This window comes from Eumetopias jubatus, unplaced genomic scaffold, assembly GCF_037043125.1.
Source record: "Eumetopias jubatus isolate StellerSeaLion01/CBP00866 unplaced genomic scaffold, mEumJub1_p1.0 scaffold_12, whole genome shotgun sequence".
Classification (NCBI taxonomy): domain Eukaryota; kingdom Metazoa; phylum Chordata; class Mammalia; order Carnivora; family Otariidae; genus Eumetopias; species Eumetopias jubatus.
This window is the reverse complement of record NW_028274818.1, coordinates 88,704,566-88,722,044: the sequence shown is the minus strand read 5'-3', so window position 1 is coordinate 88,722,044 and position 17,479 is coordinate 88,704,566. Positions and strand designations below refer to the sequence as shown.

The 17,479-nt window shown below is 39.3% G+C and overlaps 1 protein-coding gene across 1 annotated transcript in view; it reads left to right on the top strand.

Moving 5' to 3' along the window:
- Positions 1-17,479, top strand: part of LOC114198794 (phospholipid-transporting ATPase ABCA3-like) — a 137,876-nt gene that overhangs the window by 33,895 nt on the left and 86,502 nt on the right. The window contains exons 11-12 of the mRNA XM_088017068.1: positions 478-612; positions 10,522-10,651. Of these exons, the coding sequence (XP_087873194.1) occupies positions 478-612; positions 10,522-10,651 (265 nt within the window). The remainder of the gene's footprint in view (positions 1-477; positions 613-10,521; positions 10,652-17,479) is intronic.

Here is a 17,479-nt window from a genome sequence, read left to right as displayed (position 1 = left end):
ATATAGTATGGGTCTTTGGGTGGTAAAAGAAGAGGTTTAGTTATGTCCCCTATCTGGGCACTCACCACCTGTTTTATATCCTTGTTTGGCACAGATGTCTTAGAGTCAGAGCCATAGCGTGATGGGAATCATGTATATCTTGCCCTCCTTTCTCAGTCTTTTCCCTTGTTCTTATTGGCTTATGTATTGGTAAGAGAAGATATGACAAGGAGTGATACAGTCATTTTCGCTATGACCTCATTTTGGAGCACTTTTCATTTGTCCCTCTTGGACAGTTATGATTTTAATAGAATAGTCTGCTTTTATGTCTTGGGGATTCAAATTAAGCCACTTAGCTCCAAAATTTAATCCCAAGAAATTTTCAGCAATCCATCTCAGTACAAAAGGTAACAAGCTAAAGTATTTTCTATTGCATCATTTTTCAATACCATTGCAGTGATTTCACTTTTATCCCCCCCCCCCCCCCCGCCTTTTTAGCGCTCTCACTGGTTTGGGGAAACACCTGAGGAAAAAAAGGAAACAAGGCAATTTTATGAAACAAATGAAAGCAAGTGTTTTGAAGCAGAGCCTACTAATTTGGTGGCAGGTATCCAAATCAAACATTTGTGCAAGGTATTGTTTCACAGATTTTTTCTTCTTCTTGATGGAACTGAAATTTAGCTTATAGTGCATTGTAAATGATTATTACTGGAAATACCAAGAAAAAGATCACATGCTAATAAAAAGTCGTGGCCATCCTGTTTACTTCCTTTGAGAAAGATCAAAATTAATAATTTTCAGTATGTAATAAAAAGTCACACCTTTCTCCTTCCTCCAGAATACATTCAGGTTTTCTATAAACTATATGGTGTCTTCCACAAATGCCCTCATTTTAAAAAGGAGAGTCTACTGGAGATGAATAATTTGAACGTATGAACATTAATTTCTGTTCGCAAATGTTTTGCATTTATCTGTTATGTAATCTCTTCTCTGTCAAGGAATTCATCAAGGGAGGACTTTTGAATCTCTTAATTTATCTGCACCAACTATAGGCATGTTGTATTCAGGTAACCTATATGTTGCCTGGCATTGCCTCTCAAAGGTCTACCTAAGCTTGGTTTGAGCTCCTAACCCCAAGCCTTGGGAAACCCAGAGCCCTGCCTGCAAATACAGCTAATTTTGGAGATGTGTATACAACCATCAACAAAACAAAACAGCCTACTGAATGGGAGAAGATATTTGCAAATGATATATCTGCTAAGGGGTTAATATCCAAAATATGTAAAAAAAAAAAAAAAAAAAAAAAAACCTCATACAACCCAACACCAAAAAAACAAATAATCTGATTTAAAAATGGGCAGAGGACCTGAATAGACATTTTTCCAAAGAAGATGGCCAACAGACACATGAAGAGATGCTCAACGTCAGTGATCATCAGGGAAATGCAAATCAAAACCACGATGAGATATCACCTCACACATCAGAATGGCTAAAATAAAAAACATAAGAAACAACAGTGTTGGCAAGGATGTAAAGAAAAAGGAACCCTCATGTACTGTTGGTGGGAATGTAAAGTGGTACATCCACTGTGGAAAACAGTATGGAGGTTCCTCAGAAAATTAAAAGTAGAATTATCATATGATCCAATATTTCCACTATTGGGTATTTACCCAGGGAAAATGAACACACTAACTGAAAAAGATATATGTACCTCAGTGTTTATTGCAACGTTATTTACTATAGCCAAAATGTGGAAGCAACGTAAGTGCCCATCAGCAGATGAATGGATAAGGAAAATGGGTGTGTGTGTGTGTGTGTGTGTGTGTGTGTGTGTGTGTAATGGACTATTACACAGTCATAAAAAAGGATGAGATTGTGCCATTTGACACAACATGGGTGGACCTGGAAAGTATTATGCTACATGAAATAAGTCAGACTAAAACAAATATGTGATTCCACTGATAAATGGAGGCTAAAAAGTGAATAAACAAAAAGTAGAACCAGAACTGTAAATACAGAGAATTGATGGTTCTAGAGGGCAGCAGGATGGGAGTTTGGGGAAAATGGGTGAAGATGAAAGAAAGATACAGGCCTCCAGTTATGGCATAAGTAAGTCAGGGGAATAAAAAGCAGAGCATAAGGAATATAGTCAATGATGTCATAATAGTGATGTAATGGAGCAGATGGTAGCTATACTTGTGTGAACACAGCATAATGTATAAACTAAGTTGTACATCTGAAACTAATGTAACGTTGTGTGTCAACTATAACCAAAACTAAAAATATTGAGTAAAACCCTTGTTTTAGATGGAGAAATATCTAAGGTGGTGCCTCAGGGTGCCGTTCAGTCAAACAGTAGGGACAGTAACAACTTAGGGCCTTATTTGTCAGGAACCTCAACAGAAGCCAAAGGTAAAGAAAGATCGTCTCAAATATATTTGTAGGAGTGGTTTTTGTGGTCTCATTGAGCAAAATTTAAATAAAATTGTGCTATAAGAAATACCCCTAACTTCTTTAAAAGGACTGAAATAGTAAGAAATGAATAGAGGCCTTTGAACTGCCAAACACCTACAAATAGAAAGCAGGCTAGAATAAAACAGCTGCAGCCATGGGATGCTTTTCATGGTGAAGGAAGGATGATTGAGAAGTCAGAGTCGAGAATAGAAAGTAGAGTCAAGACCTTGGAGAATTATTCTCTGGTCTTGAGTCCTAATCAGAGAACTGCCAACAATGCCAAATAGATTTCAGAATTTCATTTGACTGCCTTATGCTTCTTGCCTTCCACTTATTTCACCGAGAGTATGTGTAGTGGTTAATTTATGCATATCCCACTACTTTGTGTTAGGTTTGTGAGGATCCTGAGTGGAAGATTGTAGATTTCAAGTCCCTTTGGATCACAGGTCTTCTGTTCTAGAGTAATTGTACTCTAAGAGGTAATCTCAGGACCTAGACCACAAGAGGCTCATTGACACCTGGACCTGATTTAGATGACAAGACCTGGACTTTGAGCCGATGCTATAAATAGTTGAGACATTTGTAGCACTGAGAGCAGGTGAAGGTGTTTTTATGTGAGAACAAAATGAGTCATTGGAGGCAGAGGGTGGACTGTGGTTGCTGGCAGCCTTCATGATGGCCCCCGGGGATCCTCACTGATATTCACATTTTTGTACAGTCCCCTTCTGCAGTGAATAGGCTGACGTTGTAACCTGTATAATACTGTGCAAGTGAAGTATGGGACTTCCAAGGCTGGATCATAGAAGTCATTATGGCTTTAGGCTTGGTTGTGAATTGCTTGCTCTGAAGATAGCACCATGCCATTCAAGCTGCTCATATGGCAAGAACTGAATCTTCCCCAGACAATCAGTATGAACTTGAGTAGGCCTGCTAGGAAGTGGATACCCTGATCTTGGTCAGGTCTTCAGATGACCTTAGCCCAGGTTGTCACTTGATTGCAGCCTCAGAAAGACCCTGAACCAGTTTCGCCCAATTAATCTACTACATGACCATGCTTTTGCAGGTGGGCCCAGTCAAAGCAATAAATATACTAGTGAGAGGAATACCAGCCGCACTAGTAAGGGCTGGCAGTAGGAGATACCTTAACAGAAATGGACTCACTAGTAGCAGTGGAGGTAGCATGAGTCCAACATAACAGAGGATCGGTGGTGACACAGGCGGGAACAATTTTTCTAATAAAGTGTCAAGTATGGAGTGGCAGTCTGGGACACCTGGTCCACAAATGATGGTTAACAGAACATAGCTCTCTTGAGGCAAGATGGGAGGATAGCTAGTGAGGATATTGCCCAACCTGTCCTACCAGAAGAAATAAAAGTTGTATCATCAGGAGCTAAGATAGCACCCGATATATAAATTCAGGGTGGTCTCCACAGTTTGCAGTGTTCAGAGCTCACACTCACTGACTGAAGGAGGGTCTGGATTGGCTAGGTAGAAGTGCTCTGCAACATCACAGCAAATGTACATGATAACGATTACCCAAGTCCTACAAAGGGACTTCTAGCAATTTACTTGGGTAACCATACTTGGAGATCCGAAGTACCATCTCGATCCTGTTGTTAGAGCGAGGCTATGTGCAGGCTAGGTAATAAATGTAATCTTGGCTTTTGATGACTTACAGTAGGCACACTGGGACTACAGTACCATCTAGTGGACATTTCTATAGTTGCCAAATGTATAATTAGAAATGACATACCTGACGATGTAAAAACCCGTATCTTGACTCTTTGGCCTCTGGGGACGAGCTGTCCTACTAGAAAAGCCAGGGGGAATCCTTTGAATCCTCCTCCTCCCGGTGGCCAAGATGGTAAATCAAAGGCAATATCACATTCTTGGGAAAGTGGCATAGATGCAAGCAGCATGGGTAGCAATTCCCCTTAACCCCATTTAACTCTCCACTCTGGTCCTTGCAAACCTGCAGAATGACAGTGGATCTACCACAAATTCAAATCGTTCACCTATTTGCCGCTTTTGTGTCAAGTGTGGTAATTTTCACTTGTGGTAAATTAACACAGCCTGAGAACATGATATAGGGCCACTGATATCGCAAATTCATTTTTCCTGTACCATCAAAATGGGGATCAGAGATCTTTGTATTCATTTGAGTGGACAGCAACAGTATATATTTATTTGTCCAGGGCTATAGGCTCTTCAGCTCTCTGTCCTAATATAATCTGAAGGGAACTGGATTAGCTATACATTTTGCAGAGCATCACTCTGGCCCACTATATTGATAACTGGATCAGATAAGCAAGAAATGGCAAGTTTCTTGAAGGCCTTGGTCAGACATGTATTCTCAGGAGGGGACAGATAAAGCCTATAAAGATTCAGAGGCTCACTACATTGGTAAAATTTTTAGGAGTTAGTGATCTGGTATCTGCCAGTAATTCTTCCCAAAGTAAAGAATAATTTAGTGTATTGTATACCTCCCATCATGAAAAAGGAAAATAGTACCTGCTGGCTACTTCAGGTTTTGAAGCCAATATATTCTGTACCTGAGAATACTGTTTTTCTCCTACTGCCAACTTTGAGTGGAGTCTGGAGCGGGAAAGGACACTGCAGCAGGATGTAGTAGAAGCACGCCTGCTGCTTGGTCATCCCAACTCAGCAGACTTTATGGTATTTGTGGGTGTCATACTGGGAAAGCATATCATGTTGATTTTATGGTAAGCCTCAGTGGGCATCTAGTGTTCTGGATCAAGGCCATGCCATCAGCAACTGAAAGAGAGAATTATATTTTTCAAAAAACAGTTCTGGCATGCTGTTGAGCCTTGGTAGAGATGAAGCAACTGATCATGGGATACCAAATAACTGTGTCCAGCAATGGCCATCATGAACTGGGTTCCATCATGAGCTGAACCATCATATCAGTAGGGAGAGGCAAGACCAACAGTTACCCATCATAAGATGGAAGTGGTATATCAAAGATTGAACATGAGCAGAATCAGTGGACATCAGCAGTCTTTGTGAGCAGGGGATCTAAATCTTGATGTCATCCATGACTATTACTTTAGTACTTCTCCCTCTGTTCACACACGTGGCCATTCTGAGATGTATTAACCAACTCACACAGGAGGAAAAAGTTCCAAGGTTGCTTCACAGGTAGCTCAGCTTGGTACATGGGTGAAGGGAGCTACACTGAAGCCCCAAATAGGAATAACCTTGAAAGACAAAAGGGGAAAGAAATCCTCCTAAAGGACAGAACTTCAGGCTATTTTCCTGGTCCTCCACTTTGTGTCACAGGATTGACCCGAAACCACTGAACTGGGCGGTGGTGAATGATCTGGCAAATTAAGGGCCTACAGTGAGAAAGACTACACAAGAAATTCTAGGTTAGAGGCACATGGATGGAACTATAGGAATGAGAAAGTGGGAAGATCTTTGTAATGCATGTTAACATCCACCAGAGACCACATATCACAGAAGTACTACTAAATAACCATGTAGACAAATTGACTCGGGTGACATTAACCAGCCTCTGCCATCAGTAATCATACAAGGGGTACAGGAATAGAAATCTGCAGTGGCAGGAGTATAAGAAAAACTGAAATATGGGCCCTCACTCCCTAAGTTAACCTTGCTATTCTTTTTTTAAAGATTTTATTTAGTAATTTATTTGACAGAGACAGTGAGAGAAGGAACATAAGCAGGGGGAGTGGGAGAGGGAGAAGCAGGCTTCCCATGGAGCAGGGAGCCCAATGTGGGGCTTGATCCCAGGACCCTGGGATCATGACCTGAGCTAAAGGCAGATGCTTAATGACTGAGCCACCCAGGTGCCCCGAACCTTGCTGTTCTTATTGCCACATTTCTAGCATCTCCTCAACAAAGCTCACTTCTGAGGACCATTCCAAAAGGAGATCAGACATCTACTTGGTGTCTAGATGAGGTGTCTAGATGAGTACATTGGACCTGTTTCACACTGAAAGGTGCTTCATCTTATAGGAATCAACCCTTACTCTAGGCACGTTTTTGCCTATAGAGTCTCAGGCAAAATGACATCCCAGAGCTTGATTGTTTGGTCCACCAGTCTGGGATTCTACGTACTGTCACATCAAAGAATCCCACTTTCCAGCAAAGGAGGTACAGCAGTGAGCTCACAACACTGGGATGCACTGGTCTATTATATACATTCAGAAATCCCCATCTGAAGAGAATGTTGAAATAGCCTGCTGAAGGCATATTTGAGGCAACTGTATAAAGATGGTAACTTGTGGAAATGAGTTCCCATCCTTCCGGATGTAGTATTCACACTATAGCAAAGACCATTATGTGGTGCTATGTTGCCCAGATGTAGGAGACATGGTTAGAAACCGAGGGGTAGAAGCAGGAGTGGTCCTAGTTGCTAGAACTTCTAGTGATCCACTTGAGCAGTTGGTGCTTCCTGTCATCGCAACCATGGCCTCTGATCCCCAAAAGGAAGATACACTGAGAGTTCCTTTGGTTTTTGTTTGTTTTGTTTTTTAAGATTTTTATTTATTTATTTGAGAGGGAGTGTGAGCGAAAGAGAGGACAAGCCGGTGGGAGAGGGAGAGGGAGAAGCAAGACTCCCCGCTGAGGAGGGAGCCTGATGTGGGACTCGATCCCAGGACCCTGGGATCATGACCTGAGGCTGAAGGCAGATGCTTAACCTACTGAGCTACCCAGACGCCCCCTCAAGAGTTCCTTTGAACTATGAACTGGTTACTGCCAAGGCATTTAAAACCTTTTATGCCAAGAGACCAACAGACAAGAAGAGGATCACATTTATCACATTTCTGGCAAAGGGTGATTGACTCTAAACACCAGTAAGTAGGGTTGTTAGCTATTACACAGAACAGGGAGGAATATATTTGGTACTCACATGTTCCACTTGTATGTCTTTGTACTCTCCTACTCAATTTGATAGTAAATGAAGAAATACAGCAGTCATGGCCTGAGGAGTACACAGTAACTTAGATCATGAGCAGTGCTAGCCAAAGATGAGAGTAATCTAGAATGGATAGTAAATTATGAAGATAATATCAGTTGCAGTGTTAAGGTCAGGGGCACATAAGTTCCCCTGATGAAAAGAGTTTCACTGGAGTCCTGGAGGAGCTGCTACCAGAACTTGGTGAAGGAAGAGAATTCAGTGCAAGGAGTGGACCGGATAATATACTACACTCCCAGATGATACCCTCTGGACTGAAAGACTTGTTACCAGCTGTGGAAAAGAGCGTCATGTCACTGACAGCTTCAGCTAACAGCTCTCAGTGTCACCTTGTTTGAATATCTTTGATGATAGAAGGTCACCTCACCTAAGCTCTTGCTCCTTGTCTTGGAGAAACCCAAATCCAATGACTATTCAATGTGGGGACACATAAGGACCCTGTTTCTCAACTTGGGATAACTTTAAATAGCCTTTCTAGCCTAAAAGCTCCTCATGGGATCACCTGAGGCCTTAGAGATACTGAACTGTATTTTGTCTTCATCCTCTGTGCAGTTGCCATTCCAGCTCTCTCCTATACAGGTTTTGATCTTGAGAGCACTCCTTAATAAACTTACTACATTTTAATCTTCTAATCAAGGTTCCTTGGAACCTGGCTTGTAACAATGACATTAGAGCTGAGACTGGAATGATGAGAATGGGACTGATAGATGAAAAACTAGGTACAGATAATTCAAACAGAAAATTCAAAGCTCTGAGATGGAAAGGAGCTTCATTTGTTGAGGAACACAGATGAGATTAAAGTTGGAGTGAAGAAAGCAAAGAGAAAGAATGACATGAAATGAATTTGGTGGTATAGTCATAGTATAAACCACACAGGGGGCCTTGAAGGCCATGATAAAGCTTGGATTCCATTTTTTTAATATTAGGAAATAATTATCAGCCTTTATTATTTTTTCTCCCAAGTTTTTATTTAAATTCCAGTTGGTTAACATACAGTGTAACATTAGTTTCAGATATGGAATTTAGTGATTTATCACTTAACATACAACACCCAGTGCTCATAACAAGTGCCCTCCTGAATATCCATCACCCATTTAACCTATCCCCCCACCTACCTCCCCTCCTGTGACCATGTTTGTTCTCCATAGTTTGTTTATAGTTGCCTTTTTGCCTGCCTATTTGCATTTTTAAATAGTTTGTTTCTTATTTGCCTCTTTTTCCCCCCTGTATTCATTTGTTTCTTAAATTCTAAATGTCTTTCTCTGGCCACTTTCCTTAGCATTACACTCTCTAGCTCCATCCACATCATTGCCTCACACCAGTCAGAATGGCTAAAATTAACACAGAAGGCAACAGGTGTTGGTGAGGATGTGGAGAAAGGGGAGCCCTCTTACACCATTGGCGGGAATGCAAATGGGTGCAGTCACTCTGGAAGACAATTTAGAGGTTCTTCAGAAAGTTAAAAATAGAACTACCCTATGATACACCAATTGCACGACTAGGTATTTACCCAAAGAATATAAAAATACTAATCTGGAGGGATACATGCACCCCAATGTTTATAGCCAAATTATGGAAGGAACCCAAACGTACATCAACCAGTATTGACCTTTATTAAGTAGAGAGACATGATCTAATTTATTTTTCTATGAGAACACTCTGGCTGCTGTGAGGATTATGAGTGGAAGAAAGAAGACAAATTGGCGGCTTTTATAATAGCTTGGCTAAAATGTGGCAGTGTGGACTAGTCTTGTGGAGATAGAAGTATAGAGATTCAGAATATATCTGGGGTTAGAGCTGAAAAGATTTGCTCTCTGGTTGGATGTAAAATTGAAGGAAAAGGAGGAAACTAAAGTAGTTCGTTTTGTGCCTTGAGCAATGGATGGTTGGTGGAGCAATTTATGGATATTGGAGACATTGGGGGAGAATTTGAGGTTTGCTTGGTTAGTTGGTTTTAAAGTGAAACTTTGAGAAATTAAGAGCTTCATTTTGGATGTAAAACTTTACACACTTATCTGAGTAGAGATTTCAAATAAGCAGTTCATGAGCCTGATGCTTTGGTCTAGGGAAAAGAGAGGATGAGGACATCTAGGGAGAAAACATTTATTGCCATTTGGAGTAAAAGAGAAATAGCTTTTTTTGTTCCACAAGATTTGGTTGTGGTATTGCTTTATTCACCATCAGTGGGTAATACTGGAAGGAATATATGTTTAAAGTCTGAATGAAATGGGCTTGAATCCCAACTTTTTTATTTAGATATTGTAAAGTATTTTTACTTCATTTTCATTAAAAATTTAACCAAAATCTTTTTATTAGTTACATAGTGCCTATGTCTCCTCCAGATAAGCAAATGTTTATATATCATCTCTCCTTAAAGGCATCTATTTTTTCTTAAATTTAAGGCTAATTGGTTGCCTGGAAAAGTCACTTCTCTGATGAGTTCAAGAAAATTTACGATTTTTTAGATTATTTAAACAAGTTTCTTGTTTTCTAGAGTGAGAGTGATGCTTTTTCCATATTTTTGCATCTTTTTAAAAAGAATTTTATTTATTTATTTGAGAGAGTGTGTGAGCAGAAGAGGGAGAGAAACTCTGAAGTAGACTCTGCACCCAGTGCACAGGGCTTGAGCTCATGACCAGGAGATCATGACCTGAGGTGAAACCAAGAGTTGGATGCTTAACGAACTGAGCCACTCAGGCACCCCTCCATATTTTTGCATCTTAAGCAGGAGCACTGCTAAACTACACATAAGAAATTTGAGATGCCTATAAAACATCTACATTTTAGATGTTCTATCCAGGTTTTGTATTGGCAGTTCTTCAAACCAGGACAAATGCATGGACTGAAGAAGATTATGGCATTATCAGCTTTAAGACGTTAATTGAATCAAGGCATAAATGGATATTACTGAGGGGATGTTTATAGATTTACTGTGAAATTTTACAGCTCATGTTATGCCTTCAGATATTTTTTTTCCAGTCACATTTTTATCCTTCTTAATTTTGGATTTTTTTCCTCATGAGATTGATTATGTGGTATGGTTTCTTGTATAGATACTTGATATGAGTGCTTGTCTTTCCAAAGTAATAGTGATAAAGTTAATATTTGTGAGTTTTCCTCAACAGGAAGTCCAAGTGCCAAATACTACCAAGATAGCTGTAAAAGACCTGTCTTTGAATTTATATGTGGGGCAGATCACTGTTCTTCTAGGACCCAATGGGGCAGGAAAATCCACTACTCTATCTATTCTCTCAGGTAAGTGTATATATCTGTCCAGAGTATCCTCACATAGACACTGTAGATCAAGCCTACAAGACTTTTGTGTATTCTTTTGATATTTACAATTTAGCCAGTTCAGTGATACATAAAATTGTTCAGTAATCTTTCTTTTTAAATTGTAAATAATTTCATGTGAGAGATAGCAGATAACAGGTTTTACAAAGATTTTACAAAGTGACCATTATAAATATTCTCAAAGAACTAAAGGAAACCATGATTAAAGAAGTAATGGAATGTATGAAAAGAGTATCAAATAGAAAATACCAATGAAAAGATAGAAATTATAAAAAGAAGAACCAGGTGGGAATTCTGGAGTTGAAAAGTACAATAAGCAAAGTGAAAAATTCATTAAAGGGGCTCAACAGTAGATTTCATGAATTGTCACAAGAGAACACTCGTGAACTTGAAGATAGATTGATAGAGATTTTAAAATGTGAATAAAACAAAGGAAAAAGAATGAAGGAAAATTAAGTTTCATAGCAATTTTTGATACCTTTAAATGCACCAGCATACATGTATTGGAATGTAGGAGAGGAGAAAGAGAACAAAGCCAGAAAGGTATTCTACAAAATAATGGCTGAAAACATTAATCTACACATTCAAGAAGCTCCAAAAACTTCAAATAGGATACATGTGAAGAGATCATCACCCATAAATATTATAGTAAAAATTATTAAGGAGAAAATCTTGAAAGCAGGAAGCCAAAAATACTTTGTCACATTCAGTTGCACCCCAATAGGACCAGAAGCTGACTTCTAATTAGAAATAATGGGGGCCAGAAAGCAACGGGATGATATTTAATAAAAAGTATTGAAAATTTGAAATGATCAGTTACTAGTAATGAAATTTCATCAGTAATGAAAAAGCTGCCAATGACCAAAGTCCAGGAACAGATGTCTTCACAGGTGAATTTTATCAAACATTTAAAAGATTTAATGCTCATTCTTCTCAAAGTATTCCAAAAAAGAGAAGAGGAAGGAAAACTTCCAAATTCATTCTACAAGGTCAGCATTACCCTGATACCAAATCAAGCACCCTGCGTAAAACTACAGGTCAATATTTCTGATGAACATATATGTAAATCTCCTCAACAAAATGTTAGCGAAACAAATTCAACATACATTAAAAGGATTCATCATGACCATGTTGGATTTATGCCACAGATACAAGTGTGGTTCAATATTGGCAAATCAATCAATGTGGTACATCACATTAACAAGAGGAAGGAAAAAAAATATGATCATCTCGGTAGATGCAGAAAAAAAAAACATTTGACAAAATACAACATCCATTCTTGATTAAAAACTCTCAATGTATGTTTGGAGGGAACTCCAAAAGTATGTTTGGAGGGAACATATTTCAATATAATTAAGGCCATATATGATAAACCTACAGCTAAAATCATACTCAATGGTGAAAAGCTGAAATCTTTTCTTTTAAGATCAGGAACAAGAAAAAGATGTTTACTCCCCCCACTTTCATTCATCATAATAGTAGAAGTCCTAGTCACAGCCAACAGACAAGAAAAAGAAATAAAAGGCATTTAAATTGGTAAGGAAGACAATACTGTCACTATTTGCAGATGATATATGTAGAAAATGCTAAAGAAACCACCAAAAAACTACTAGAACTAATAAATGAATTCCATTAAGTTGTAGAACACAAAATTAATATGCAGGGGTAGTTTGGGAAGATGGCAGAGTAGGAGGACCCTGAGCTTATCCCATTCCATATTTACACCTAGATATCATCTATATCCAAATAAGTAAACTGGAGAGTGATCCAAAGACTAGCAGAATAAACTCTACAACTAAATATAGACAAGAAACTGCATCTGAAAGATTAGAAAGGTCAGAAAGGCAGAGGGAGGCTGCCTTCAGGAGGGAGGGAGTTGTACACAGAAAGGGCAGAGAAGTGGATCTTCGCACCAGGGAGCTCACATGGGGAAGACTGATACCCATAATTTTTGGCTTTGAAAATCAGAGGAGCTCAATTCTGTGAATTTGTATAACCAGTAGAACTTAGAGCCTGGAGTTTTAAAAGTCAGCTGATTCGGCACTGGACAAGCAGGGAAGGCTGGTGATAGCTGGGTCCCTGCCCTTGAAGAAACAGCAGCCTGCACAGAGAGGCAACATAAAAACAGCAGTTTACACAATGCCAGGGGCAAATGGGAGACAAATCTGTTCATAGTGATTTCAGAGCATGTTCGGGGATTCTCCAAAACTGAGGGAGTTGGCAGGCATCATTTCCCCCTTTCTCACTCCCACCCCCCAATTTTCTGGTCCCAGCATAAACACAGGGCCATCTGCAGGCAGCAGGACTGCACATACACTTGCTACCTAACCTGCTAGTAGTGCACAATGCCCATGAGTTCTCCTGAGGATTCACCCACTTTAAGCCTGCTAGCCTCAGTCCTGGGCTCAGGACAAATTTTCTTAAAGCCACACATGCACCCCGTCCTGCCATCGTGTACCCTGCATGTCTGATATGCTACACCCAGCCATCCTTGTACACCAAGCCCAGTCTCTGGCCCTCAGCCACTGCAGCCCTTCAGGGGATCCAGCATAAGACTAGTGGCCCAGAGCAAATTTGCTAACACTGCCACCACACTCCCAAGTTCCCCAGCAGGTACACCCCTTCAGAGCTGTCCTGTCTGGGGGTACCTGGGTGGCTCAGTTAAGCATCTGCCTTCTGCTCAGGTCATGATCCCAGAGTCCTGGGATCAAGCCCCAAGTCGAGCTCCCTGCTCAGCGAGGAGTTTGCTCCCTCTCCCTCTGTCCTGCTCACTTTCTCTCTCTCTCTCTCTCTCAAATAAATAAAATCTTAAAAAAAAAAAGAGCTGACCTGCCTGGGTCCCACTAACACCACAGAGAACAAGCATTCCCACAAAAGTTGGAGAGTCACTGCAGATGACTTCACTGAGAGGAAACTTGACTCAGACACAACAGCAGGGCATAAACAACACACATTTCTAAAGTGCCAATTTCTGGTGAACAGGGGATGCTGCACTGCAGGGCACTCCAGGACCTCTTCTTCATAAAGTCACTACTTTCAAGAGCTGAAGACATAGCTGACTTTCCTAATACACAGAAACAGACACAGGCAGACAAAATGAGGAGACAGAGAAATTTATCCCAAATGTAAAAACAGGACAAGGCCACAGCCAGAGATCTAAGCAAAACAGATAAAAGTAACATGCCTGGTAGAGAATTTAAAGTAGTGATCAAAAGGATACTCAGTGGAATAGAGAAAAGAATGGAAGACATGAGTGAGACCTTTAACACAGAAGTAAGGAACAACATAACAGAGATAAAGCGTTCAATAAACAAAATGAGAAACATGACTGATGGAATGAATTGCAAGATGGGAGAAGTAGAAGAATGAATTACTGACCTAGAAGGCAGAGTAGTGGAAAGTAATCAAGCTGAACAAAAGAGAGAATAAAGAATTATGCAGAATGAGAATAAACTTAGGGAACTCCGACTCCATCAAATGTAATAACATTCATATTATAGGAGTCCCGGAAGAAGAGAGAGAAAAGGGGACAGATAATTTATTTGAAGAAATAATAGCTAAAAACATCCCTATCTGGGGAAGGAAACATATCCAAATCCAGGAGGCACATAGAACCCCCATCAAAATCAACAAAAGCAGATCCACACTAAGATATTAATTAAAATTGGCAAAATATAATAATAAAGAAAAAAATTTTAAAGCAGCAAGACAAAAGGAAACTGTAACTTACAAGGGAAAACCCATAAGACTAGCAGGAGATTTTTCAGCACAAATTTTGCAAACTAGAAGAATGCTGACTGGGAAAAATCTGCAGCCAAGAATACTTCTATCCAGCAAGGCTATCATTCAGAATAGAAGGAGAGAGAAAAAGATTCCCAGACACACAAAAAACTAAAGAAGTTCATGACCACTAAACCAACCCAGCAAGAAATATTAAAGGGGACTTTAAAAAGTGGAAAGGAAAGACCAAAAATGACAGTATGAAGGTAGGAAACACAAAAGCAGTAAAAATGAATATTTCTATAATAAACCAGTCAAGGAACTCACAAAATAAAATAATATAGAATATAACAACATATGCCTAAAACATGGGGAGGAGAGGAAAAAAGAATGGGTTCAAATTTGGACAGTCATCAACTTAATATAAACTGCTATATCAGAAGTGCTTATATACAAGCCTAATGGTAACCATATATCAAAAACCACTCATAAATGTGCAAAGAATAAAGAGAAAGAAATCCATATGTATATCACTGAAAAAATCAGCAAACACAAAAGAGAGACAGACTGAATGGGAGAGTATATTTGCAAATGATATATCCAATAAGGGGTTAATATCCAAAATATGAAAAGAACTCCTACAACTCAACACCAAAAAAAGGAAACAATCTGATTAAAAAATGGGCAGAGGACCTAAATATATATTTTTCCAAAGACATATAGATGGCCAATAGACATATGAAAAGATGCTCAAGGGACACCTGGGTGGCTCAGTCAGCTAAGCATCTGCCTTCGGCTCAGGTCATGATCCCAGGGTCCTGGGATTGAGCCCTATGTTGGATTCCCTGCTTGGCAGGGAGTCTGCTTCTCCCATTGCTCCTCATCCCACTCTCATGCTCTCTCTCTCTCTAAAATAAATAAAATCTTTAAAAAAAAAAAGATGCTCAACATCAGTCATTATCAGGTAAATGCAAATCAAAACCACAATGAGATATCACTGCACACCAGTCAGAATGGTTAGTGTCAAAAGGACAAGAAATAACACATGTTAGGGAGAATGTGGGTAAAGGGAACCCTCATGCACTATTGGTGGGAATGTAAATTGGTGCAGCCACTGTGGAAAATCGTATGGAATTTCCTCAAAAAATTAAAAACAGAAATACCATATGATCCAGTAATTTCACTACTGGGAATTTACCCAAAGAAAATGAAAACAGTAATTCTAAAAGATACATGTACCTCTACATTTACTGCAGCATTATTAACAACAACTAAGAAATAGAAGCAACCCTAGTGTCCATCAACACATGAATGGATAAGATGTGATATATGTATATATAGTGCATATATATGTATGTGGTATATATATATGTGTTGTATGTATGTATGTGGTGTATATAATGTGTATATATATGTGGGGTGTGTGTGTATTGTGTTGTCATTTGCAACAACATGGATATAACTAGAGGGTATTGTGCTAAGTGAAATAGACAGAGAAAAGCAAATACTTTATGATTTCACTTATATGTTGACTTGAAGAAACAAAAACAAAGAAACACTCTAAGTACAGAGAACAAAATGGTGGTTGCCAGGGGGAAGGTAGGTGGCGGGAGATGGGCAAAATCAGTGATGGGGATTAACAGGTACTAACTTCCAGTTACAAAAAAAAATTTTTTTTTAAAGAACGAAGTGCTGAAAGAAAAAACTGTCAGCTGAGAGTCTCATCTCTAGGTATCAGAAATTAACATGAAATAACACATTCCCAGATAAACAAACCTGACAGAATTCATTCCTAACACACCTACCTTTAAAAAGTTCTTTGGGCTAAAAGCAGTAAGCTGAGATGGAAATCTGAACACATGCGTGCATGCACACACACAGATACACATATAACACAGATGACATATCAAAGTTAATTATGTTCACCACGACCAAGTGGGATTTATTCCTGGGCTGCAAGGTTGGTTCAACATCCACAAATCAGTGTGATACAATACATTAATAAAAGAAAGGACAAGAACCGTATGATCCTCTCAATAGATGCAGAAAAATCATTTGACAAAGTACAGCATCCTTTCTTGATCAAAACTCTTCAGAGTATAGGGATAGAGGGTACATACCTCAATATCATAAAAGCCATCTATGAAAAACCCACAGCAAATGTCATTCTCAATGCAGAAAAACTGAGAGATTTTCCGTGTTTCCCCAGGAACACGGCAGGGATGCCTACTATCACCACTGCTATTTAACATAGTACTAGAAGTCCTAGCCTCAGCAATCAGGCAACAAAAAGAAATCAAAGGCATCCAAATCGGCAAAGAAGTCAAACTCTCACTCTTTGCAGATGATATGATACTTTATGTGGAAAACCCGAAAGACTCCACCCCAAAACTGCTAGAACTCATACAGGAATTCAGTAAAGTGGCAGGATATAAAATTGGTCCACAGAAATCAGTGGCATTTGTATATACCAACAACAAGACAGAAGAAAGAGAAATTAAGGAGTTGATCCCATTTACAATTGCACCCAAAACCATAAGATACCTAGGAATAAATCTAACCAAAGAGGCAAAGAATCTGTACTCAGAAAACTCATGAAAGAAATTGAGGAAGACACAAAGAAATGGAAAAACTTTCCATGCTCATGGATTGGAAGAACAAATATTGTTAAAATGTCAATGCTACCTAGAGCAATCTACACATTTAATGCAATCCCTATCAAAACACCATCCACTTTTTTCAAAGAAATGGAAGAAATAATCCTAAAATTTGTATGGAACCAGAAAAGACCCTGAATAACCAGAGGAATGTTGAAAAAGAAAAGCAAAGCTTGTGGCATCACAATTCCAGACTGCAAGCTCTATTACAAAGCTGTAATCATCAAGACAGTATGGTACTGGCACAAAAACAGACACATAGATCAATGGAACAGAACAGAGAGCCCAGAAATGGACCCTCAACACTATGGTCAAACTAATCTTTGACAAAGCAGGAAAGAATGTCCAATGGAAAAAAGTCTCTTCAACAAATGGTGTTGGGAAAATTGGACAGCCACATGCAGAAGAATGA